The sequence below is a fragment of the Arvicola amphibius genome, chromosome 5 (assembly GCF_903992535.2).
Source record: "Arvicola amphibius chromosome 5, mArvAmp1.2, whole genome shotgun sequence".
Lineage (NCBI taxonomy): Eukaryota > Metazoa > Chordata > Mammalia > Rodentia > Cricetidae > Arvicola > Arvicola amphibius.
In genome coordinates, this window is record NC_052051.1 from 143,954,965 (window position 1) to 143,981,227 (window position 26,263).

Consider the following 26,263-nt stretch of genomic DNA (forward strand, 5'->3'; position numbering starts at 1 on the left):
GTAAGAAGAGAATCTGTACCGTATGTTTCTGTGTTGGTACATGCCTGGGTATGTATACATAAGTGTGTGCCTGCATGTTAATGATACATTACCACGTGTGCATGCACTTGAGAATGGTTATGTGCCTGTGTGACTTCGAATGTGTCTCTATGTCATTGCATTTGACTGTCTGATTGTCTGTATATAAGTACATGTACACTGGTGTATATGAATGTGTCTTCAGTCTCTTTATCGGCATATATGCATCTGCTATGCTTGAGATAGTATAGCTTACTTTCAATAACAATTGCATTGTAACTAACTTATTATTGAACACATGTATTAAATTTTCATTATCAGTTTTAGATACCAAATAAAGGTTAAAAGTTCAGTCACATTTCACCCTGGATACTCACTGTACTGGCAAAACAGGTGATGATCTTGAACGAGAGGAGTGATCAAGGCTGCTCTTGTGTAAACTTCCTCTAGTCAGATGGTGAGGCTTCTTGACTCCTGGTTCTCACACTTTTTTCTGGTCTGTGACGACATCTTATTTATATATTTTTTCATTCATACCCACTCTGGCTTCCCAGCCTTACCTCCGAGCTTAACTACATCTCAAAGTCTCTGAAACTATCATGCCTTTGAGTGGTTTTTCAAACTCAGTTTAAAATGAGAGGCTTTTCTTGGGCGTTGGTTGGAAAAGTGGTATGAGTTGGTTTTCCTTCACAGTAGAAGATTCTCCATGACTGTAAAGTGAAGAGCTTCCCACACGGCAGTTATATAAAGAACTGACTTTTTAGAAACTTAAGCAAAGTAATTTTGCAGTTGTATTACATTCTACTTTTGCTAGTTTTAACTTAATAGTTCATCATGGATGAGCATTTTAAAATTAAATGTTATTGTAAAGAATTGAAAAGTCAAAAAATTAAAAAACAGAAGCAGCATATTTTAATTTCCTATGATAAGACATGTTTTTCTTGCAACTCATTCTCTCTCCTGTAAACCTCTTCCTGGCTCTTCATGGTAGATTCCATCTGCCTCACAGGAAGGACAGGAAATCCTCAAAAGGTGGAATCCCTCCAAGGAAGATTTTTGTTATCTAATGAGTTCATTATAATCTTTCCTAGATGCTGTACAATGATTTAGTTGTCTTTGAGGTCAAGTAGTAGAACCAGGAAAGTGTGTCTCTACCCATTTCATTCTGCCTTTATAGTCTAGGTTCAGCCAGGGATTGTTGACACTGCAGTTAGTGGGGATGTAAACAGACCTGTGCTGCCCCTCCTGGACACTTGTGAGCTGGCTACTGACTCTTCACAATGATGTGATAATACCCTTCAGTGTTTCCCTGGATTCTTTGAGTATAGCTGAACCCAGGCAGTCTGTTTTATTGTTTTGTTTTTGTTTTTCATTTATAAACAAGGCTTGGAATCATCTAGTGATTATCCTTATGGTCTCCAATTTATTTTATTCAGTAGATAGATGTTTTCCTTGTCAGTAGTATACTCCTTCCCTCGGAGCTTTTAAAACTCAAGCCTTACTAATGAACTGGCCTTGAATTTACTACACAGCCAAGGACAACCTTGAATTTCTTATATTCCTGCCCCCAGTTCTTCCTGAGTGTTGAGATTGTAGGCCTGTCTAAGGTTTAGAATCTGCTTGGGGTGGAACTCAAAATTTAGGGCATGCCAAATACACACATACACACACACACACACACACTGCCAGTTGATCTACATTCACTTAATTCATTTATTCAACAAAACATTTCATATGTATTTACGTGCTGGAGAGCACCACTATTGGGTCAGGCTTTCCTTGACTTCATCTCGTTTATATTTCAGTTGAGAACCTAGCAAAAAAAAAAAAAAAACGATCTTTCGGAGTGCCAAGTGCTTCAAGAAATGCTAGGACAGTATAAGAAGTGAGGGAGGAACCGGGCAGAGAAGGCATCTCCGAGCAGGAGATGTTTGAGGAGATTAGTGAGTGGCGAGCTATGGTGAGGCAGCTCCAAGCTTATTCCCAATACTTTCTTCTCTGCACAGCTTCTAATCTGGACGAGACATACCAAGAGTGGACCAGCTAGCACTTAAATGATAAGCCTGCCACTGACTATGAAACTGATCAGCACTGGCTGATTCTGTCACAAAATGTTTGGTCCCTTTCTAAGAGAAGAACACTTCTAAACCTACCAGCATTATAAACTCTGTAGACTGTCATCTCGTCAGCTTCTGCATAATTGTCCAATCGCAGGATATTTTATTCCAATCAAAATTGTCAGTATGACACTGAGTTTTCAACTACGTCATCATGTACTGAGTAATGATCATGGAGACGTTCCTCAGTCACATACTGGCCTAAGATATGAGCCTACACTCATCGTGTGCATACATTAGATTTGTCTCCTAAGAGGGAGACGATGTTTATTATGAGTTTGTCTTAATGGATGTATATCTTCTGGATGAGATGTGTATGCTTAACTCTTGAGGTTACAATGGAATAGTGTCTAGTGATGCCAGCTCTGTCGTCCATCTTAAAGCTCTTCTCCCAGGTCTAATACATGCTGGAGACAGCGATGCATTTTCTCAGCCTATTACTTCTCAGAGTTGACAGACCCTTAAAAGGACCTGCCGACTTTTATCATATTCATCAGCAGGCACATGGCTTCTGATTCCAGGTGTTTGGGGGATGGAGGTTTTAAGTCCACAAGTTCCCAGGTGATGTTGATGACCCCAGGCTTATTTGGTAGGAACCACAGTCATGGGATTTGTCCCTTTTATACCTCACCTGTTTCCCTTTGTCTTTAGGATTCAGGTTCAGTCTCTATGTGTATGAAAATGTCCTAAATTATTCTGGTTACTCTGATTTAGTTTACATCTTTTCTATAATCATCAGTTGCTTATTGTTTTATGACATCTATGAAATGATTTTTGTTTTATTTTATTTCTATTATCACTTCAGTGGTAATATGCATCCTACACATTGAAATAGAAATTTTCAAAATGTCATTATTTGGGGGGGGGGGCTGTGTAGTACTTCATTGTATAAATGTACCATGTTTTCCTAATCCATTCTTTGGTTGAGGGACATTTGTTTCTGGGTTGGGCCATGGCAAATAATGCTGCTATGAACATAGTTGAGCACATGTCCTTGTGTTATGATTGAGCATCCTTTGTGTATATACCCAAAAGTGGTATTCCTGTGTCTTGAGGAAAGTTGTTTCCTAATTTTCTGAGAAATCACCATACTGATATCCAAAGGGGCTGAAAACATCATACCGAGTGACATAACCCAGACCCAGAAAGACAATTATCACATGTACTCACCCATAAGTGGTTTTTAAGCATAAAGCAAAGAAAACCAGCCTACAAATCACAATCCAGAGAACCTAGACAACAATGAGGACCCTAAGAGAGACATACATAGATCTAATCAACATGGGAAGTAGGAAAAAATAAGATCTCCTGAGTAAATTGGGAGCATGAGGACTATGTGAGAGGGTTGAAGGAAAGGGGAGAGAAAAGGAGGGGGTCAGAGAAAAATGTATAGCTCAATAAAATCAATTTAAACAAAAGAAAGAGAAATTTTCAATGCTAGAACAGGAGAATTCTGGGAAGAGGAAAGAGTCAGTCTGTAGTCATCATAGAGGAAGCCAAACACAGAGGAAGCAAGATGAGAATGCCTCACTAATAAAAGGTACCAAGCCATGTGGCTAACATAGACAGGAATAATGGACTAATTTAAGATGTGAGAATTAGTTAATAGGAAGCCTAAGCTAATAGGCCAACCAGTTTATGATTAATGTAGACCTCTGTGTGTTTCTTTGGGTCTGAATGGGCTGAGGGACCGGGTAGGACAGAATCTTCCATCAACAAAAGCTTGCTTTGGTTTCTTAATATCCCCCTGGTATTGGCTTAGTGTTGTACATGTAACAGGTACTGGATTGCTGGAGTGGGTGGGGTATGAGGCTTAATGGCTAATTCAGTTGATTGTTGATTTTTTTCCTAGTTACATTTTTACCATACCTGGACTCCTTTCAGACACCCCTAAATGTCTGTACCTCTTGCAATCACTGGTTATTTACTTGCAAAATCAAGAGTCTGGGCTAACTCTTGTGGTCATGCAGAAAAAAAATATCTTGCAGGGAGAAGAAAATGGGCTGTGGAGTCAAACAGCCTGCCCACAGACCAGAGTTGGATATGAGGGCTGCATATACTACCAATGATTTACCCAAAGCTGATACTTTGCCAATTTGAGTTTATTTAGTTTTACTCTATTAATAAATAATATGTTTGTTAATTTTCTATAATTTGTATTATATATTACACAGAATCTTTTAAAACACAGTACACATGTTTTCTAGAGTTGAGTAAGTCAAATGAAGAAAAGTAATGTATATACAATACATATAAGAAAAAAGTCTTATATGCTAGATATTCAAAAATTTTCTTCCTGATAGATTTCTATCAAAATCTAATGTCTGTTTCTCAAAATTTTATATTTTGGTCTTTCTCCAAACTAGTAGCATTTCTGAATCAATATGTCCTAAGAATGTTTCTTTAAATGTAATCATATGACTTGAAAAGAACAGCCACTGCTATCGTCACTTCACCTATCTGGGACTTAAACCAAGGTCCCAGATGCTTTAAAATCATTTGAATATTTTATACATGCATGTGATGTATTTTGATTAAAGACACTCTCCCTCCCTCTCTTTGAACTCTTCCAATACTCCCTACCACTATTTTCTATCAACTTCATTTTTTTAAAAACCCACTGAATGCTGTCAGGATGGCTGTAGGATCATCAATCGGAGCATGTGCAAGATATAGCAGTCACATTCCTAAAGAAAACTGTTAGTATCTCTCTCCCAGCAGTAACCAGTGGTCAATAGCTCCTCAGCTGGAAGTGGAGCTTCATGAGCCACTCTCATATTTGTTGGGATTTTGGTTGGCTTATTCTTATGTAGGTCTTGTCATGGTAACTGTGAATTCATATGTACAGTGTCCCTGTCATATCTAGACAGTCCTCCACTACTTCTGAACCTTACAGTCTTTCTACAACTCTTTTTATGATGTTTCCTGAGGAAACAGGTGTGAGATAGATGTGTCATTTAAGGCTGAGCACTCCACAGTCTCTTATTGTCTGCACTTTGACCAATTATGAGTCTCTGTTAATCACCATCTATTGCAACAAAAAGTTTCTTTGATGATGATTAAGAGATGTGCTTATTTATGAATATAATGACAAATATGGAGAAGTTTAAGCTATGTTCATTTAGTTGACTAATAAAAAGGCATTTTCATTTGGGACTTACCGATTCATGGACTCTTGGCTTAGTCAATAGTACTAGGTATGAGTTTTGTCTTGTTGAGTGTACTTTAAATCCAATCAGATGGTGGTTAGTTGTTCCCGTAACATTAATGCCAATAGTGTACCGGTGAGCATATTTTATCAAGACAGTTGTTGTAGCTTCCAGGGTTCATAACAAGGAAAATCTCTTGATTTGTTTTCTTCCTCAGTAGAGTACAGAGCACCTTCTAGCACATGAAAAGTAGCTAGTAGGGATGAAGCTTCTACATTAGTATTAGTTAGATTTCCCTAATTAGTTAGATTAGTTAGCATTCTATCACTCAAGTGTGTGTTGTCTTCAGAAATAGGATCTTACCACCAGGTTCTGAGCATAACCAGGAGCAATGGCAATATCTGCAATGTTTTTTGGGGGAGTGGGGTCTGTATTATACTAGTGACCAATAGCTGGAAAAGTGGTAATCCATACCTCACAATAAGTTTGTTGCTTGATGGCATATGGCATCTTGGAAAAGCATTATTTCCCTGTAAAGAGCTCATTTCCGTAGATGTGCATGATTTAGAAAACCTTGAGTTTATGTCATGTACCGACCTCAACAAAATTATATCTTGCCAGGATAGGAGTGTGGGAATTTAAAAATATGAGTAAAGAATATGAAGACACATGAAAATTAATATGAACAGAAACCATATAAAGTACCATGAGGGCATTCCAGTGAGTTACTGAAGTCGCCTGTGTTTATTTTTCCATAGCTTTTATAACCAATTAAACAGAGGGAGAATGTAACAAAAGACTTTATTAACTTGATACAAAGGACAACTCAAACAGTCAATTGCTCTAACACTTTGAGACATCAAATCATTAACATTCTGTTGTTTAAGCAGTATAGCTGCTCTAGACCACATTTCCTGAAGGCAGCCACTCCCCAGGTGACCTCATAGTTACAAAAGAAAGGGCAGAAGTTCATTTGCATATCCTGGCTACCTGTGAGGATGGCATGGACCTTCTTGTATGAGCTATTTTAATGTTAAAAGAATCACGCAATCACATCCTGAGTTGGGATGCTTGTCTCAGTCACTTAGAACAACCTCCAACTCTCTGACCATCAAACAAGGTGAAAATGGGCCCACATTTTTGGGCCCCTACAGGTTTAATGACCTCTGACCTGTTATTTCAGCCAACTGGCAACTCAACATGGGTGATGATCTTTCACTTTTTAAAGTTTTATTTTCCATATATGTGAAATAATTATACCAACACCTGTCAGTCTCACTGGGAGTAAATTTGTTGCAGTTATTCTCTTAGCATGTAGAAAATAGATATACAAATACACCCTGAAAGCTGGGTAATATAGCAGAACTTCAACTTTTCATGATAAAAATGCTAAGTAGAGTAGTATAATAAACAGATGTCTATAAATCAACACCTGTGATGGAGACTGTCTGAAATGAGTAATTTATATGCGTTTACCTCATTTTAAATATAGGAAGAAATTGCTCTTATGGAATCTGTAGTGGCACGTTAATTGTATTTTAATAAATAAAGCTTGCTTGGGGATCAGGAAAGTAAAATAGCCACAGTGGTCAGCCTTACAACCAAGCAGTGGTAACATACACCTTTAATTCCAGAGCCACATTGGTTGCCATAGAAACCAGGTGGTACATGCTTTTAATCCCAGAATTAGAGAGGACTGTAAGTATAAGATGGGAGGAGACAACTCTCAGTCACATCTCATTCTGAGATTCCTGGAAGCAGGATCACCATTTTGAATTGAGGTCGAGATAAGAGCCAGTAGTTGGCTTCTTTGCTTTCGAATCTTTGGATTGAACCCCAATTTCTCTCTCTGAATTTTTATTAATTGTGCTTCAGGAATCTGTTATGTAGATGACAAAATTAGATATAAAAAAGCCAAGTAAGGTAAATAACAGCACATAGATAGTGATTGACTGTACTGGAAAATATAACTGGTAGCGGCATCTCTTCTTACTTGCTGTCATGGGTTGTATTATATCTCAGAATTATATAATTATATAATAATACCTGTTTTTACAGGGTTTATAATCAAATGGGTTACTGCAAAAGGATAATTATGTAATCAGTATCATGTATACCACTAAGATTATTTTCATTTGCCTATGAGAAGGAATCTCTGTAAACTCAAATAGTTCAGAGGCTGAATCTCAGGGTTTAGCCCCTTGGCACATTAGGTAATCTTCAAGCTGTATTTAATATTGTTTTCCTTGGTTCTGATAAAATAAGCACAAAAAATTATTCTGTAGGTATTAGGCCAGTGGGGAGTAGAGTGGAAGGATTGAAAATGTAGGATATATGTGTATTTGCTGTCTTATCTCTGTACCTTTTGCCTTCCAATTTTAGAATAAGGAACTTAAAACCAAGGTGGCAAATTGGACGGAGACTCCTAAGGCACCAGTTTCTAAGGCTGTCTCTACAAGGTAAGGTCATTCTCCCTTCAGCCCCATCTTCCACCCTAAATCATGTCTGGAAATGCCCTGAAAGACATCCTCAGAAGCCTATCTCCTAAGTTCCCCTAAACCCATCAGGTTTGTGTTGAGGATTAACCACCACATTATCTATTGCTTCAATACTGCTCAGAATTGATGGTCTTATCCACTACTGCCTACTTGAGGTTGGATATATTAACACTTACTAAGTGCATGCATTGTACATCTTTCCTCCCTCTTCTCAGCCTTAAACCAAGCCCAACCTTAATTTCAGCACTTTTCTTTACATATATTACATATAATTTTCCTCCATTCTCCTTCTTCCTCAGCTGCTCTTTCCTTAATGGATGTTTTAATCACTAGTTGTTAGTACTTACTAAAATTTTCTTGTCAGCTCTCAATCAAATAGATTGTAAATATTCCCAGGAAACCACTGGGTTCTCATTTCATTTTCTGCACTGCTAAGAACATGTAACTTCAGCAACTACCAGCTACAAATGGATGGTTTCAAGCAGTGATGATGACCCAAGGAAGCAATCAAAATGATACTGAAAACCAGACTAATTTCTTTGTGTGTGATGTTTATTGTTGTTGGCTGATTCAGAATTTGAATCTGGGCTCGAACCTCATTTTCATAAACTTTAGGGAATGCTCACTTAAGAAAAAGCATAGCCTGTAATTACACAAATCGTTTAAAAAGTGATTAAAAACTTCCTGTTCTGGCCGCTTTTGAATTCCACTGTCTGGTCCCTGCAGGGAAGAGTCTCATTTTCTTAGACTCTTGGGCACAGGGGCTGAGGTGGAAAATCAGGCTCGCTATGATTAGCATTAGTCTAGGAATTCAGACAGATTCGTCTCTCCCTTTAAAACTCCTAGCGACAAAGATGCAGTTTGCTAATGATGTACATAATTAGAGAGTAGAGATGAAGCCGCGTTGAATCAAGTCCTCTCAGATCTCCAGGTGCTAAATCCTCAAGCTTGTTGGTCACTAGCATTGCAACTTCTAAAAAGAAAGAAATTAAGCCCTAGAGGCGCTCAAATAGGACTCTGCTTTCCTGGAGAAGGGAGGATGCTCAGTGTTCTGGTCCCTGCCTTGTATAACTGTTTAAAGAGTTTTCTTTCTTTGTATGGCTTAGAAAAAGTCAATGAAATCTCCTAACTGAAATGTTGAAACTGGACATTTTGTGTCTTTTAAGAATAGAAATTACAGTGTTAAGGGCACAAAGTCTGATCTTCATTTTCAAAATAGAGTTGGTTAGCTGCTTAAGAATGGAATTGCAGTATGGTTTGGTAAGTTAAACCAATATACAATGGAATTCTAATTTAAGGGAGATAACATTTACAACTTGTCTGGACAAATTAATTGTATTTCTTCCAAGACCTAGTTATATTCTATATCTCACTAAGATTTTTTTTAACCCCTGAGTCATTAAAGGATAGAGATGTCCCTTGTGCTGAATACAAGAGTGATCCACTTGAGATTAGGGTTCATACTGCAAAACAAAACACATGCATACTTATATAGATGTGTGCATATATACATTAGCACATACATGTATAGTTTTAAATACTAGACTCACACAGTAAGGGAGAAGGTTCAGGCTCCACAGAGCTGCAACATACTTCAGGAGCAGATATCTGAGTTCTCTCCTTCTCGATTTACTCTGTTGCATAGTTCCACTGAGTGGAAAGGCTCTTCTAACTCTGCTTCCTCTTACTCCTCATTCCTGCCCCATCCAACCTAGCTGAAATTGCCGATGATAATGCCTTCCCAGTGTGATTTCACTATCTCCCACGGGGTATCCATTACAATAGATACATTAATGGCTCTCTCTCTGAGATCAGATTTCGCAGTATGGTGGCAGTTGACGTAGGGGTAATGATGGTATAATCATTGTCTTACTAGACTATGCCTTGTTCCACTCTGGTAATGTGTGTTGTCTTTTCTGCAGTGAACTGAAGCCTGAAGGGGCCTCTCCCTATCTGATGTTGGTCAGGCTACGGAAGTGAACAGACTGGATGAAGCTCCGATAGAGAAGGACTCTGTAGATCTTATTTATTCCTTGAAATGCAGTTTCAGCTCTGAAGTTAAAATGACACCATGCCAGTGTTTATGTAAATATAACTTATTATACATCAATAAGATTATAGGAAGGTGATATTCCAGGCAATTCAACACATGTCTACTGGAGAGAAGAAACTTTCCACCCCAAAAAATTAACTTAGAAGGACATGAAATCAGGTGCTTCCTATGATGGTAGATGAATTCTGCTCTACACCTAACAAATTAAAATAAAATCTGAATCCATATCCTCAGATATTTTACTAAAGGGATTTGGGCTTTGATAGTGGTTTTTACATGTCTAAGTGAAAGGAAGTGTGTAAATGTATATGAATATATGATATGTTTTAACTTGGTCTTTAGATAAAAATAATCTTACTATGACACAGTCTCATCTCCGGACCTGTCATTAGTGGAAGAATTTATCTCTACTGATTTTTGAGAAGAGGATGGAGTGGATTCTTCTGGGCTCATCTGACAGCCAATGGTGGCCCCTGAATTTCAGAATTATGGCGGCCTGGTTGTCTTGTACTACCTTAGAAGGTCATTGTTCTGCAGAGGTTTTATTGCTAGAGGAAAACTTCACACATAAAATACAACTGGTGCATTTTGCTTAGTTACTTATTTTCTTCTTGGTATCAATGTTATCTGAAATTATTAGGCAGAGGGATAGAACACAGTGCTGTTACCATGTATCTCCATAGTAATGTAAATAATACAGTCCAGTGGAATAATGGCTGCTGTCTACAGCCAGGGGAATCATAATTCATGAGCTGCAATGTTATAGTGAACTCAGATTCTGATGCATGCCTTCATTTAAGGTGAGTCTTCTGAGTGCTATGAGTTAAAACACACTCTTAACTGTAGAAATACTGACGTTCAGGAGAGCAGACAATGCTTCAGTTGAGTGAAGAGAGAGACTGGGTCATTGTCTTAGTTAGGATTAACATCTCTATAAAGAAATACCACGGCCAAAACAACTGGGGGAGGAAAGGGTTTATTTGGCTTACACTTCCACATTGCTGTTCATCACTGAAGGAAGTCAGGACAGGAACTCAAACAGGGCAGGAATGTGAGGGCAGGAGCTGATGTACAGACCATGGAGAGGTGCTGCTTACTGGCTTGCTCCTCATGGTTTCCTCAGCCTGTTTTTTTCCTCAGACCACCCACAATGTGCTGGGCCCTCCTGCATTCATCACTAATTAAGAAAATGCCTTACAGCTGGATCTTATGGAGGCACATTCTTAATTGAGGCTCCCTCCTCTTTGATGACTCTAGCTTGTATCAAGCTGACATAATACTAGCCAGTACAGTTACTTGAAAGGACACTTTCCCTTAGGCCTTTGGTTATCCTTTCAGGAAAGATGCTTCCAGTCTGTCCATGTGCCATATGAAATATAAATATTATCCTTTACGTATTTAAAGGCATGTACAGTAAGGTAAAGTGATGTATTTATAAATCCATCCAGGTACTACAGTTCTTGAAATGTTGCAAAAACGTTTTTATTTTTAATTCTTCTTTCATACAATATATTGAAGTTTCCCTTCCTTCCTCTCCTTCCAGTCCCTCCTCAACCCCTCTTTTCCCTAGATCCACTCATTTCCCTTCAGTTAAGAGTCTCCCAAATATATAAAGCAAACATGGCATATCAAATTTATAATAAGAGTAAACAAATCCCCTCCTGTTAAAGCTAGATGAAGCAACCCAGTCAAAGGAAAAGGGTCCCAAGAGTGGGACAAAGAGTGAGAGACAGCCCCTGCTCCAACTGTTAGGAGTCCCTCAAGAACCCAAGCTCTACTGTAGGGGCTATGAGACTGGCTCCAGACCCTACCCAGGGTTCCAAAGATGGAATTCTTTTCAGGGGTGAAAGGGGTGTAAAAAAATTCTATAATACTTTACACAGACAGGCTAATGCCCTTCATTTTAAGTTTCCAACTATATACACTTACAATCAGCACTTCTCCAGCCCTTACCAGGTGCAAGGCTGGAATCTTTCAAGGTCAAGAAACACATAAAAGTTTTACACAAAGCATTTACTGTCAGCTGTACTGTATGGCTCAAGGTGGGGGTAGTTGAAGCCTCCAGGAACTTCTTAAAGAGAAAGGAGGTTAATTAAGGGAGAGAAATTATTTGGGAAATCTATGAAGGGAATTTGTGTACTTTCGCTGTTATCTTAAATGTAACTAGGTAAACGAGCTAGAGATTATAATCAGGGAAAACCAGGAGCAAGGCAAGAATCATCTTTTTCCTCAGTGTGCAGCTATTTTCCAGCTAGCGGAGGGAGTAGACGGTGACTAGGCAACAAAACGGTAAATAAACTAAGGAAGCCTGTGGTGTTTGGTGTTAGCACTTTCGCCAGATGTTAGCTGACTGAAAGGAGCCCTTTTGGCTCTAAGGATTACATTCTATACTATCTCTGAGAGTAAAATACAAGCAATAAACTTCTTGCTTCAACAGACCAAGGTAAAAGTAAGTACAAGGAGTTAAACATTTGCTTTAATGTTAATGAGAGGTTAGCTTTGGGCAGTACTTCCCTATCTACTGGCAGAACGAATCCAGGGCACTCTTCTTCTCTCTCTGAGAGCTATGGCTCAACAGCCACAGATGTGCTGGAATTCTTGTCCTTGGTCATTTGTGAACGTCTCAACAGAGGTCTCTTTGCCTGGACTCTAACACTGACCAACTCACATATACCACCCATGATAAGATAGGCAAATGTACAACTTAAATATGTATAATACATTGCATACATAGTTACTCCAGTGAGACATTAAACATATAAAAGGGAAAAGGATAAAGAGAGAAGAAGAAGAAAGGAGGGAGAGAGGAAGGGAAAGAGAGAGGGAGGAGGAGAAGAAAAAAAGGAGAAGAGGAGGAGGAAGAGGAAATGGGGGAGGGGAGGAGGAGGAGGAGGAAATGGGGGAAGGGAGGAGGAGGAGGAGGAAATGGGGGAAGGGAGGAGGAGGAGGAGGAAGAAGAAGAAGAAGAAGAAGAAGAAGAAGAAGAAGAAGAAGAAGAAGAAGAAGAAGAAGAAGAAGAAGAAGAAGAAGAAGAAGAAGAAGAAGAAGAAGAAGAAGAAGAAGAAGAAGAAGAAGAAGAAGAATTGGCTGTAGGTAACTACATTTACCCAGTTGTGTTCTCAGGTAAGACTTACGCATTTATTTTTTCCAGGGATTACTGTTGAATGCTCTTTGGTTGTTAGACCCAGTTCTAGATGCTGGAGATATAAGAGGGTGTGGTTATGGGCACAGAGAAGAAGAAAGTCAGGGAAGAAAAAACAACAAATAAAAATGTCTGTTTTCCTGAAAATATCTAATAGGGTGATGGTGTGGCTCGGTGTAAAGTGAGTGCCTTAAATGCCTGGTGCCCTGGGATCCATCTCCAGAACCGTGAAAAGCATACATTCTAAGGACAGGGAAGAAAATAATGTCAGAGAAGTCTGATGGATTGTAAAGAAAATATAAAGCTGCCTACAGCGACAAGCAGTTGCTAGGATGGCTTTACCCCTTTTAGATGGGGTGATATAGTAATACTATACATGGATGATTTAAACAGGGCAATCATTTAAAATAAGAATGCTTCTCCTTGAATGGATATTTAAGTAAAAACAGGAAGAGCAGAAAGTAAGGGGAGAAGATACTACTATTGAACCAGAAAATGGTTCGGCTCAGGCAGGCCCACTAGTCAGCAAGGAGTGAAAGTCTGGGTGTGTCCATGACCTAGGGACCAAATAGCAAGATCTATCATCTTCATACACAAATCCCCTTCCACACTTAACCTTCTTTGATGTAAACCCTTTTATCTAACTCCTTTAAATTCAGTGGTGGGGAAGCTAAAGATTTTTAGGGGTCTGTATGGTCCCCCTTTTCTTTCAGTTTTCTCTGGAAGGGCCCATGGGGGCAAACTATGCCTAAATGGCTCCTTTAAGTCATCTTGTTTTATATTGCTCCAATGGCCTCATGATACCCTTCTCTAGGAAGAGAAGGAAAAACGGCCTGGTTTTCTGGGTGGAAGTAGGGCGGTATGCATCTGCGTCCGATGCATTAAATGGCAGGCCTCTTTATCGCTCTGTCTGGGTGGCTTCCCATGCTGAGTGCAGGCATTATGGAGTTCCTCTCATGAATCAAACACACTGAGGAGGTCTGCTGCAACTATACAGTTGTTTTTGGTTTTTTTGTTTTGTTTTGTTTTGTTGTTTTGTCTTCAGACACTTAGTATAAAAGAGTCCCTCATCTTTTAGAGATTTAAGAAACTGGTGCAAAGCAAAGATGATTGCAGAAATGTGATTAGCATAAGAAAACCCCTCCAGGAAGCAGACTGGCTCAGTGAAATCATAATCAGTGTGTTGCACTGGCCTCTAAACCTCCACGTGTGCCGCTTTTGTGCATCTCCAACAGAACAGCAATGCCCATGTTCTTCTGTTGGTTATTTTTTCTGCAGAAGCAGTAACACATAAAAGTAAATTTTTCCTTAGATTCGAGAACTGGATAATACAACATATCACGAATACAGTTTAAACACAGCGGTTCCGTAATTACAGACAACAAATGTTGGAATTCTCTGGTTTATATCTCGACATGGCACATTCTACGCCTTAAAAAACATTCCATAAAACATTTAGAAAGCAAGACCTTCGAGATTTGTATCGACTGATCCAGGATGAGGTCAGAAGGTCTGCCTGTACGCAACGCAATGCTGGGCCGTAAAGTCAAACTAGCGAGGCCAAGAATTTCTGAACTTGCACAGGGAGCCTTGCTGATCTTTAAATTAAAAGCTCATCAATATCTTGGCAAAGCCTCTCTGAGCAGCATATGGAAAGAGACTGACTCTGGGAACAGGGCAACTTTGGCAAATGAGCATTGAAGCTGGGTGGCTGTGGTTTAGAATGGTCCTTCAGCTGCCAGTTTCCTAGCAAGTCTGTGACCAAAGCGGAGCCCATTCTAGTGCAGCATTTTGTTACGGGTAAGGAACAAGGAAGTGTTTGTGGACTACAGAACACCTCAACCTGTGAACTCATTTTAATGACTGCATCAGTCAAAACCATTAGAGAATTTTAATTGAAAAGCTCAGCTTTTAAATAATGAATAAGGACATTTAGAGACATGGATAAAAGTCACTGGGATGAATTCAAGAAACATTTACCCTCCTCCAAATGGATTCCATTTTCAATGTTGCAAACGCTTCATGCTGGTGTTTGTATCTTGCTTTCCACTCTGCGTGCATCTGACATCGGCGCACACACAAAGTTGATTTGAACACACAGAAAACTTGATAAAAACATGTTTTTATTTGAAAAGTGTGCAGGAACAGTCACTACGTACAGTTCTCAACAATACTACTCAAACCCAGACATCACAAACTTATGGGCGGCTATGATTTCTGAAGCCACTGGAACTTTGATACGACAAATAATGACCTAACAGTGTTTGTCAGGAACCACTGCCTGGATTGGAAAATCCACGCTCAAAGTCTTCAGTTACACTGAAAGCATTAGACAAAACTGAGATCTGTATAGAAAGCAGACAAAACAAACATGCTCAGGTTAAAGACACGGATAATATTACTGGAACGGAAATTGCCGAGATACCATGAAACACTTCATATCAGTGTTGTCAGAAAAACCTACTTTTAGCCTATAAAGTAAAGCAGGATAATTTATTTTTCTTAAGTTCAAATGCAAGAATCCTTTAGACATAAAATTTTATTTGTACATGGGGTTTTTAACCAACTTGTAATATCCTACGTTGAATCTAACTGGTCTCCTTGAAAGAAATACAAGATGACACATTAATCGAAACAAAGCTCCCATTTTTCTACAGTAAGATACAGTCTACATTTTCAATCAAATATAGTGACCTCAAGGTGACTGACAATCCATTTAGCAGCCTACTTCAATTATTGTGATGGTTCTGCTGTTCATCTTAAAATGACAAGTGGCCCAAGTTAGAAACAAATTTATTATTCTTAGTTTATGATAATGGTGTCTGTTTATGAAAGGGAACAGTTTCATACCATTTCTTTCGAACCTAACTTGAACCCTATGAGTTACTCAATGTTCGTTAAGCTCTGTATGAGAGAAACCACATGGTCCTGAAGCTGTCTTTTCTGGCCATTTTATTTACTACCACAGACTCTCCATCAAAGAACATATGGGCAAGAGTCATATGGAACAAAATGATAAGCATATATGAATAAGTCCCTTCCTATATATAGCGTTTGACATGTGGACAACAGTTGCTGGTTAATTGGAAAGCCATTCAGTGAAGGCCAGATGTGCTGGCTCCTGTAGGATTTACCAAGCATCTTGAACGACTAAGTTAGCCAAGAGGCACTAGACACAGTGTAGATGACCTCTTAGAAAGGAACACAGGCAGAGAAGCAAATTTAAGCCAAAAGCATTCCTGAAAATTGACATCCTTTTAAGTAGTTCTACCATTTTGGTACTAATGTTTTACCTTAGTTTTTTTTCTCATTATTTTTTCTTAATGATATTTTCATATATGAAATTACAAAACATCTCAGTCATAAACTATTGGTTTATAGAACATGGCAATAAAGTATCTTTAAATATTACTGCTTGAAAATGAAAACATTAATTATTAAGAATCTCAGACTTACATGTAGTAAATAAAATATTGCTAAGTATCCTAAATATTTGATAGTCTTTCATTTTGCTTAGCTTAGGTCTAAGTGCACAAACTCCACTAAGCGGATAAAAAGAAAAAGAAAACATTTCCACAGATATAGTTTTAAAATGTTAAAACTTTTTTTCTCTACCTAAGTGAACCCATGGCTGTCTTCATGATTTCCTATATTGAAATTCCTGAACAAGCTAGCTTGTCACTCTTAATTTTCTTTTTTATATTTATTTATTTATTATGTATACAATATTCTGTCTGTGTGTATGCCTGCAGGCCAGAAGAGGGCACCAGACTCCATTACAGATGGTTGTGAGCCACCATGTGGTTGCTGGGAATTGAACTCAGGACCTTTGGAAGAGCAGGCAATGCTCTTAACCCCTGAGCCATCTCTCCAGCCCCTCTTAATTTCTTTCATAGTTCTCCATCAATAATGTCATTGTGGTTGGACCCACTCAAGACTTCAATGTCAATATTTTTCTTTTATAAAATCTTCTCTATACCTGACAGTGTTTGTCATTTCTATACTATAAGACAGGCAGCTCCATGTATTGAGATAACTCTCAGTTACTACCAAATACTCATTATCGGGTCTCAGATCTCTGGTCACCTGAGAAATGACCTGACATCACTGTGGTCAAATATCAGGAAGAAAATATTATAGAGTGAATTCTTAGGCAACCACAGTGAGTTTCTTGGCATCTTTAAAAATGATAAAGCTTTCTATAAAATATCTGAACATAAAATGCCACTTTCAGTGCTGCAAAGCTTGGTAGCAGAAAATAAAAACCAGGTTTTCTATCACTTGGGCTAAACTTAGCTCCCCCTTCTTCTCCCTGAGCCTCTGTTGCCTGAAGACCAAACCGAAGTCCTAGACATACTACTCAGATGCCCTACCTCTCCGCTTACATATCCCAGACCTTTAAGGAGTTACTACATATCTTAGTAAGCCAGATACTTAGAGTGTTAGTTCTTTATAGATTGAGTGTTGGAAATCCACCATGGATGACAATTTGTCCTCATTTTGGGTGTGATACACAGCAAGGAAGGCATACTTTTTCTTTCTAAAGAGATAGGAAGTATAGAGTAAATTATCTCCTTCATAGGTGCTCTGGTTGTTCACTTTGTCTAGGCACACACAGCATCACTGCACAGAGCTGCCTCAGATGCTAACGAGAAGATGCGCCAGTCCCATAAAATCCATCGAATCCCAGCAGACTCACTCCAGAGCTTTCAATGTTTGGATGAGGCTGTTATTACAGATCTTTAATGTTGTTATGCTGTTATTTATGTGCAACTCTCTTTTCTTTCTTTCTTTCTTTCTTTCTTTCTTTCTTTCTTTCTTTCTTTCTTTCTTTCCTTGATACAAAAGACAACACCATGTTGATTTAAGCTCTTAACCAGTCACCTTATCTGTTCAGGTTGGCAAGCAATAGCTGTACAGTAGAACAAAATCACCTACCGATGCGTAGAATGTCTCATCTGGTTAAAAAGTGACATATAATTACTTTACAAACTGCTGGCTTTTATAGAGCTTTTTTTTTTTTTTGCAGTGAATTGATAGCAAATTGGCTAAAGTAGTAAATTATGAATTTTGATAGAGGTAAATTATGAATTTTGAAAGTATTATAGAGAGATCCAAGTTCATCTCCCAGCTCGCAGCACTTTTCTCCACCTAGTAACAACTTGTTAGGATAATCAGACCGATAGTATGTTCTCTTCACTATTTTGCATATTTTTCAAAAGCCCATTCTTGTGTTAGATTAAAAATAGCATTATAAAAATCTACGGTTGCTCTCAAAAATGTCTAATGTGGGACAGGTTAGGAGAAGGGAGTAATAATCTCCAGATTCCAATAATGTTCTTCCGTTCTTTGCTGACAGTATCAGCTTGCTTTCCACTATATTATTGTCTCTGTGAGGGCTTTCGGAGACCTAAGACTAAAGAAACGGAGTTATGTGGTTGCAGACGAAACTGGTCACAGAGGTTTTTGAGGCACTGAGTTTGGGCAATGTAAACATCAGCCAGTGTAAACAGTCTAGACTTGGGTTCTGTATCAGAAAGAAGTACCATGTGCACTGTATACCTCTCAAAACACAATATGGTTCACCGAAAGCATTTGGGAGGTAATTAGGAGGAGGAAACAGCTGAACCGACATGTTGTAGTGAGATTAAAAAAAAACAAAAACAAAAACAAAAAAAGAACTTCTCTAAATCAGAATATTCACGGCACCAGGTCGATTTGAAGTTATATAATGAAATTATTGAATTAGCAACTGGAAATCATAGGAGAATGAATTGCTAACAATAGTCAAACAGATTTCAAAGTCAGACATCAAAGTTTACAGACAGAAGTATTTCTAGACTGAGTGTTTATAAGTAGACTATTTTCATTGTTGGCAGTTTGAAATGTCAGCCCTCTTGAGTTTATTACCCAATACTTGTCACTCTTACAGGCACATTTCCATATTTATAGGTACCATTGCCCTCTGCTTCATGCTCCATTAATCCATGATGCTCTTAAAGCAAGTCCTGAAAACTACTCATCCTGACAATGAAGGACTCTTGCTAATCTTGGCATTAGCAAATCAATCATGTAACTAGAACACAGCCAGAAACCATCCAATGGGAAGGTGAAATTCCTTCACCATTATATGACTCAACCATTCCCTGGTGTGGAAATACTGGCACAATCTGAATCAAAATCAGAAATCGATATATTGATATCAAGACATTCATCAGATTTCACCACAGCTGTGGGCGTTTCTTTCCACTTTACGCTGCAAACTGTTAGCTCTCTCCCTTCGTGACACAGATGTTGAGATCGAGAAGAAAATCCCAGACAGTGGGAATGGAAGGGAGTACTAACCTAGAATCAATCACAGAGGTTGGAGGTGTTGGGCTGTTAGACTGAGAACTCACTCAGGGTGAATCACATTACAAGCTTGCACGTTGCTTTGGTTAGTGGCACAGTTCTGGACCTAACTTATCTTAAAAACATTTTATGTCGCCATGTCCTTGGCTCTGTTGGTGTTTCTGAAACTGACTGGACAACAGAGGGAAGTAAGCAGGAAGAGTTTTAAGATGGCCCTCGGGTTTTACTTTGCAATGTTTGTAACCTTTTAAAGCAGGCAAGGTATGCAAACTCTTAAGACTGAAACACATTTTAAAGGACGAGAAACTATCCTGTCACCAACTGCAAGCTCAAAAAAAAAAAAAAAGAAAAAAAAAGAAACATTGAAGCAATTTGTCTTTGTTATTGGTAAAATTGATTAAAAAATTTAATACCACTTTGATAGGGTTGGCTTATATATACGTCAAATTAACATTAATTAAAACTAATACAATATGAGTTTTCACAATGATAAGAGTAAGTCAAAGGTAAATAATTCTGTGGTTAATTCCAGAAAGAAAAGACAGCTTCAAGGAAAAATAAAGCCACTGACTGTAGTTTTAGTGAGATGAAACACAGATCCATTCCTGTTATTTTCTAAAGTACATCTCAACTATAGTTATTTTTCCTCTTGACAAAATAAAAACATTATAATAAAGAATGAGGCATCACCAATTTCTGGTGACTGATGGCATGAAAATTCAGGATGACCATAGTTACTGGTCCATAATTATTTTGGAGTCATTGATCCATGAACATATATTCATTGCTGTAACTGCTTCGACGTAGGGGTAAGTGTGGTTAAGAGGGAAAATACAACTTAGAATTTCTAGTTGCTTTGAAATGAAGCAAAACTCACAATTAACAATCACTCTTTATTTTCTACCACCAACATTTTTTTTTTTATTTAGAAACGTTAAGACTAAATCTTAAGTTTTCTTGACTACATTTCTAAGGTATATCCAATAAATATGATTTATTTTTTCTTGTGACTCTTTATAAGAATTTGATAGAAAAATAGAACTAAAATGTGACCTTGGGCACCATGAGGAGCGGTGCTAAAAGTCTGAATCATTTGAATTGGATCCTCGGAGGCATTTTCAGTCTCAGCTGGTAATGCCAGCTTCTAATCTGCCTCAGTGAAATTTGGCTAAGTGACTTTCTCAGACTTTCCTCAAAGATCCATTTAATTTTACCTGTCCCACTGCCATATTTCCATGTTTAATTTTTCTCCAGGGAATGTCTCTTACACTTTTTCCTCCACGGTCCTATTCTTGTCTTTCTGTCATTTGTGAAAAATATAAAAATGGCATTATTACACAATTTCCTATGGTAAGTCTAATGTTCATCCACTCACAACCTTACCAGTGCAGCTAACTGGGTAAATGTAGCCTTATTAATAAGCCACATGGAATTCTTTGTTAGGTGTCCATTTTTAGGAATGTGTCTTCCCCAGTGCAAATATAGAAGTATGAATCAGACTCCATATAAGTAGCAGCAAACAGAAATCATCTTTTCATATCCTTTTTTTTAGTTAGCCTACTCCTTTCTCCAGGCTGATAATAATATGTGCTTAATTTTAATACTCATTGATACAAATACAACCAATCACCCATGGTGGTGATTTAGGAAAGGTTTCACCTTTTTCTGGAAGGGACTCGGGTGGACAGTACAGTTCTTTTTAATACTAGTGACTATTCTGGGTTATTAAAATAGATTGGGGCAGGAAGAGAAAGACATGCCATTGCTCGTGATCTACTCAACAACAACTTGTGGTTTGCCTTATTTCAGGATGTACTATTTGGGTACACTCTTCAACACAGGTTCCTAGCAGTGTCTCTAGCAGGCACATTTCTTTTCTGATGGCTTCTCCCCATCCAGCGTTCCAGAACTTCCACCATTGACAGTGTCCGGGACCTGTGTCTTCTCTACGCATTGTTCCATTCTCTTCATTATTAAGTCCAGAAGGGTTTCCACAGACTTCTCTACATTTTGTCCTGTTGCTGCGCTTGTTTCAAAGTATGGTATGCTAACATGGAGACACACACACAAAAAAAAAAAACAACAGATTTTTCAAACTGACCTGTAAAATTATATCCATGAATCATATATAACATGTTATTTTGAGGTGCATATGCATCATAGAGAGATTGACTTTAACTAATTAACAAATGTATCACTTCATAAGCTTATTATGGCTTATTACTATCCAAAGTCCCACATTCTTCAAGAATACATGTTACCATCAATAAAGACAGTCACCAGATTGTGACATTGTGAACTTACTATATTCTTGAATAATGAAGATTGTAATATTCTTATACAAAACTATATTAAAGCAGATTTGGGGTTTATTACTTAAGAGATTTTATTTTTATTTATGTGTGCATACATATGCATGTATGTACATATGTATGTGTGTGTGTGTGTGCATATGCCTAAAGATGCCAGAAGAAGGTGTCAAAACCCCTGAAGCTAGAGTTACAGGTAGTTATAAGCCACGTGACATGGATGCTGAGAACCAAACCGGTTCTCTGAGATAGTGCCAAGTGTTCTTCATGACTAAGCCATCTTTGCAGTCCGAGAGATGACGTTAATTAAGGACCAGGAAGTCTGCTACAAGACTCTGTCTCCTAGAAATGACAGGGAAGCTATGTCCATGATACTTCAACAATATGGCTACCCAAATAAAAGCTGGGCAATGACAGCACCATTTGAAATATCAGTGTGGATAGGAAATTGCAGGGGAGGCCACCCCTAGACGAAGAGCGATAGCTGATTAAGGACTGCCAAGAGAGGAAGAATTAGTCTTCCCCAGAGATGAGTGCCCTAAATGGTTATCCAGTTCCAACAGGTCAGCCCCACTGCCTCCAAAATACACACAAACAACACTAAACAAACTCAGCAGGTTGCATTTATATACAGGGAAATGATGTAATTACATTTTAAAGTTTTATTCTTTAAGAACAAAGATTTTGGCATAAATTTAAGTTGAGCACAAGGTTTAACAGAAAGAGAGGTACCTAGGGAAAAGAGAACCACCCAGCCATTGTAGGGGACTCCTCAAGAGGAAGCAGTCTCACGCAAGATTTTAATGAGAATTTTTTTTTTAAATGAGGAGGAGATCAGAGGAGATACCAGGCATACAAGTGAATGCCATGCAATATATGCAATATACGGCTGGCAAAGAGATCTCAGTGTCAGTTTTTGTTGGCAGGTTGGAAACCTTGCTTGCTTGCTTGTTTGTTGGTTTGTTTTCACTAAATAAACCCTGGTGAGTTCTTTCACGCTGTCATGACCCAGTGTGGGGGAGACCATTAGAGGAGGCAGCCAGCCAGCTGAAGCCAAAGCATCATCACTGCTTTAACACAGTGCAGTAAACAAAACCAGGAGGAGAAATGCCTAAACCAGCCATCGGCAGGACCAGCCGTCGGCAGGACCACTACCACTTCATGGTCTGCAACGCTGCTACCATTTTACTTCCTTCTGGCCAATCACCTAGAAATTTGGTTTCAAAATGCCACATACATTGAATACAATACTCATAGGAATGTAAGCTGCGTTTATTTGGAATTAACAGCATCAAGAAGATCAAAACTTTAACGATCCAAATGAGCTCTTTCTGGCCGATGATACAACCGCTTAAAGATTACTAGTCACTGACAGACTCTGCCGTGGAAGTCAACCTGCAAGTACGTGGGCTGCTTTTGTTTGAGTTCGTTTCCAGCTGCCAGCCAAGTCTACTCAGGAAGATGGCTTCATCAGATACTGTTCCTGTCTCACCTAAGTAACTGTTAAGTGAGAGGCAGTAAGCTCCATAGTTTACAATTATAAGCCTTGATCTAGATTCCTTGAACTAAATTTAAGCTGGTCTCTTTAGTAGCTACTTAGTCTTCTACCCAGTGCTTAATCATTCTGTGACTCCTTTCTTGTACAAAAGGTGGTGACTTGGGTATCACTTACACATGGCTGTGAGGAGCCCAACGAGCCGACGTCTAGCAACAATTGCAGATGCATGATAAAGACTCAATACATGTTAGATACTCTAATTAATAGGACTTCTAGAAGGAGTGTGATTGATTTATCTAGACTGGGTGGCTAATGAACTTCACCTCATCTCCCAGCATTGGGGTTGCAGCCCATTCACCATAGCCAGCTATTACATGGGTGCTAGGGATCCAAATTGAGGTCCCCACTCTACCCAGTGAGCCATCTCCCCTGCCTGGGAAGTCTTTTTAATCCCCTGCTCTTTCTGATCCAAGGGGATTCCTTCAGCTGTCTATATCATGGCTGTGCTTCCCCCGTGTACGGGGTCAGATGATTCCTAGTGAAACTGACTTACCCATATTTTTCAGCCAGCTCCCGGGCTTGCCGTTCGTTGACTTCCCTTTGGTCTGGCAGATCTGCCTTGTTGCCAATTAATACTATATCTGGGTTTTCACAGTAAGCATTTGCTTGTAGTTGGCCTTGGTTAAAAAAAAATGAAAGCAGTGATTTAGTCATGAGCAAACGATGTCAAAGTACTGCTCCTACTCCAGATTCCTAACCCAGCTGTTCCTCGCTAATCAGCTCGGTCATCTCTCCTCATAGTTTCTATGTCTATAAAATGGAACCGATGCCTCACAAATTTAGGATAGAGATGCTGAATGGTACACAGGAAATACCTGAGACAATACCTGAACATGCTCACCTATACCTGGGAGCTTACCCCTCTGACCCAAGTGGCTTCCTGTCATTGGTTCCTCAGATGCAAATATCAAGCTGGATCTAAACCTTCCACTTGCAGATGCTAGAACATGTTTTTCATGTATGTTCATTTGCTCCATTAGATGGCGGCTCTGTTCCCCTCTCCTGACATCAAAGTGATGATCTATGGAATGAACAGGTCTTGAAAAACCGAAAATTCATGCATAAACAAATTTAAGATAAAATCTTTTTTTCTCTTTCTTGAGGCAAACATGTGTGTGTGTGTGTGTGTGTGTGTGTGTGTGACAGAGAGAGAGAGAGAGAGAGAGAGAGAGAGAGAGAGAGGGAGGGAGGGAGGGAGGGAGAATAGGAGATAGAGAAAACAAAGGAAAAAATGAAAGCATGAAGTGGAAAGAAGAGAAGGAAAGGAGGAAGTGAGGGAAGGAAATGATGGGAAAGAGAGACCACACCACCTGTATCTTCCACCTCAGTAAGGCCTGCTATATGTCATGTACCCAGGACAGGAAGAGGCACATGAAGATTTATCCTGCAGTATCAATGATCTGAGTGTTAGAAACTCAGAGGTTATTAGACATGGCAATTAATTATCTTAAATCCCAATAATATCTTCCGGGAGACTTGAGGGAAAGGACCATCTGCCTTGAAAAATGACAAACAAACCATTCTCCGAAAGAATCTAATAATCTTATTAATTCCTTGTCTCAACAGAATCTAATCATAGTACCAGAATTTGGATAAGGACATACAACATTCAAAGGAAATAAAGACAGATCCTAGGGTAAACAGTAATTTGGAGAGGCAATTAAGAAAGTCAGGCTTTGTTGATATTTTCCCTATTGGCTGCAACTGGTTACTGAATTCACATTCAAAACACATACAAAAACTTTTCCTATTGCTATATTTAGTGCATCATTAATTTTACTTTTCTGTATTTGCTGCATTATTAATTTTGTATAATGTGTTGTGTAAGTAGAAAAGTAGCAATATGGATGGAAGGATGTAGCAAGAGTCTGAACATACACTGTGTGCCAGGGAAGGTGCAGAGCGTTGCACTGGAACCAATAGGTGAAGCCTACTCTTTCTCAGTGCATGTATTCTGTGCTAGAAATAATAAGACACAAGTCAATGCAAAAACCTGTAAAGATACCGGGTGGTGGCAGTGTCCAAATGAATTGTGTGGTGTTGAGAGAACAGAGTGATAACGAGCACTGCACTAGATAAAGTGGCAGATCAGGAAAGGTCTCTGAAGAGAGAAATAGAGTCTCGGCAAATCTGGGGAGGAAAGGAAGTATCACAGGGATGTCAACTTACAGAAGAGAAATCCAGAAAGATGGGAAAGGAACGATGGATATCTTTAGGAGGAAGTGGGTTTTGGTTCTCTGAGTGCCGCTGAGGGTCAGTAATTAGAGACTCGGGAAGAAGGAACAGCCAGGATTCACAGTTTCATAGATGTAGCTGAAGGGCTTTGTCTTTTATTCCAAGCTAAATATAAAGTCATAGGCTCTGAGGGCTTCTGAGAATGGAGCTAGGGACCAAGGCTGGACGTTTCTCTATTTGAATTGCCTTCATGTTTGAACAACTTATTTATTGATTTTTGCATATGTTCATGTGTATGTACATATATACATATGGGGGTACATATACATATGAGCATATATATATGCATATGGGTATGTAGATGTATATGTACCGATATATGCTTTCCTTTGGAGATTAAAACTCAAGGCCATTCTATTCTTCAGGTATCATTTGTCTACTTGTTTCTCAAGATACCTTTGAGATCTTGTGAATTTAGTGGCTGGCCAGGGAGCCCTGAGGAAACTCCCATCTCCATTTCTCTAGCGCTGAAAGTAGAACTGCATCCTACCACTATTGCCGCCTTTGCACATGTCTGGGGATTGAACAGAGGTCCTCATGCATGCACAGCAAGCATTTCACTGATTGAGCATCCTACTCATTCCCCTTTAACAACATTTCATTCAAGTAAAACCTTGTGAGAGCTGTGTGGTCCCTGCACCATGCCTTGTCAACATGGCCACGGAAAACAGAATTCTAACCCATGTGGCTTATTGACACAACAACCCCTCTGAAGGTGACACAGTGCACACTCTGCTCCTCTTCTCAGAGTTAATCCGTGGCTGTGCTTCCACAAGGCAAGTAAGCAAATAGAGTTGCAAAGTCCCAAACAAGCCATCCATGAGCATCACTAA

General features: G+C 38.9%; 2 protein-coding genes across 5 annotated transcripts in view; one reads left to right on the plus strand and one right to left on the minus strand.

The window, feature by feature from the left end:
• Positions 1–10,198, plus strand: part of Ccdc68 (coiled-coil domain containing 68) — a 38,887-nt gene extending 28,689 nt beyond the window's left edge. For both annotated transcript variants that reach the window (XM_038332150.1, XM_038332151.1), the window contains 2 exons: positions 7,667–7,743; positions 9,705–10,198. In XM_038332150.1, the coding sequence (XP_038188078.1) occupies positions 7,667–7,743; positions 9,705–9,762 (135 nt within the window). In that variant the 3' untranslated portion in view covers positions 9,763–10,198. The remainder of the gene's footprint in view (positions 1–7,666; positions 7,744–9,704) is intronic.
• Positions 10,199–15,083: 4,885 nt separating this feature from the next.
• The window catches only part of Rab27b (RAB27B, member RAS oncogene family), a 144,313-nt gene continuing 133,133 nt past the window's right edge, over positions 15,084–26,263 (minus strand). For all 3 annotated transcript variants that reach the window (XM_038329478.1, XM_038329477.1, XM_038329476.1), the window contains 2 exons: positions 23,689–23,812; positions 15,084–21,375 (listed from right to left, as the gene is read on the minus strand). In XM_038329478.1, coding sequence (XP_038185406.1) covers positions 21,186–21,375; positions 23,689–23,812 — 314 coding nt within the window. In that variant the 3' untranslated portion in view covers positions 15,084–21,185. The remainder of the gene's footprint in view (positions 21,376–23,688; positions 23,813–26,263) is intronic.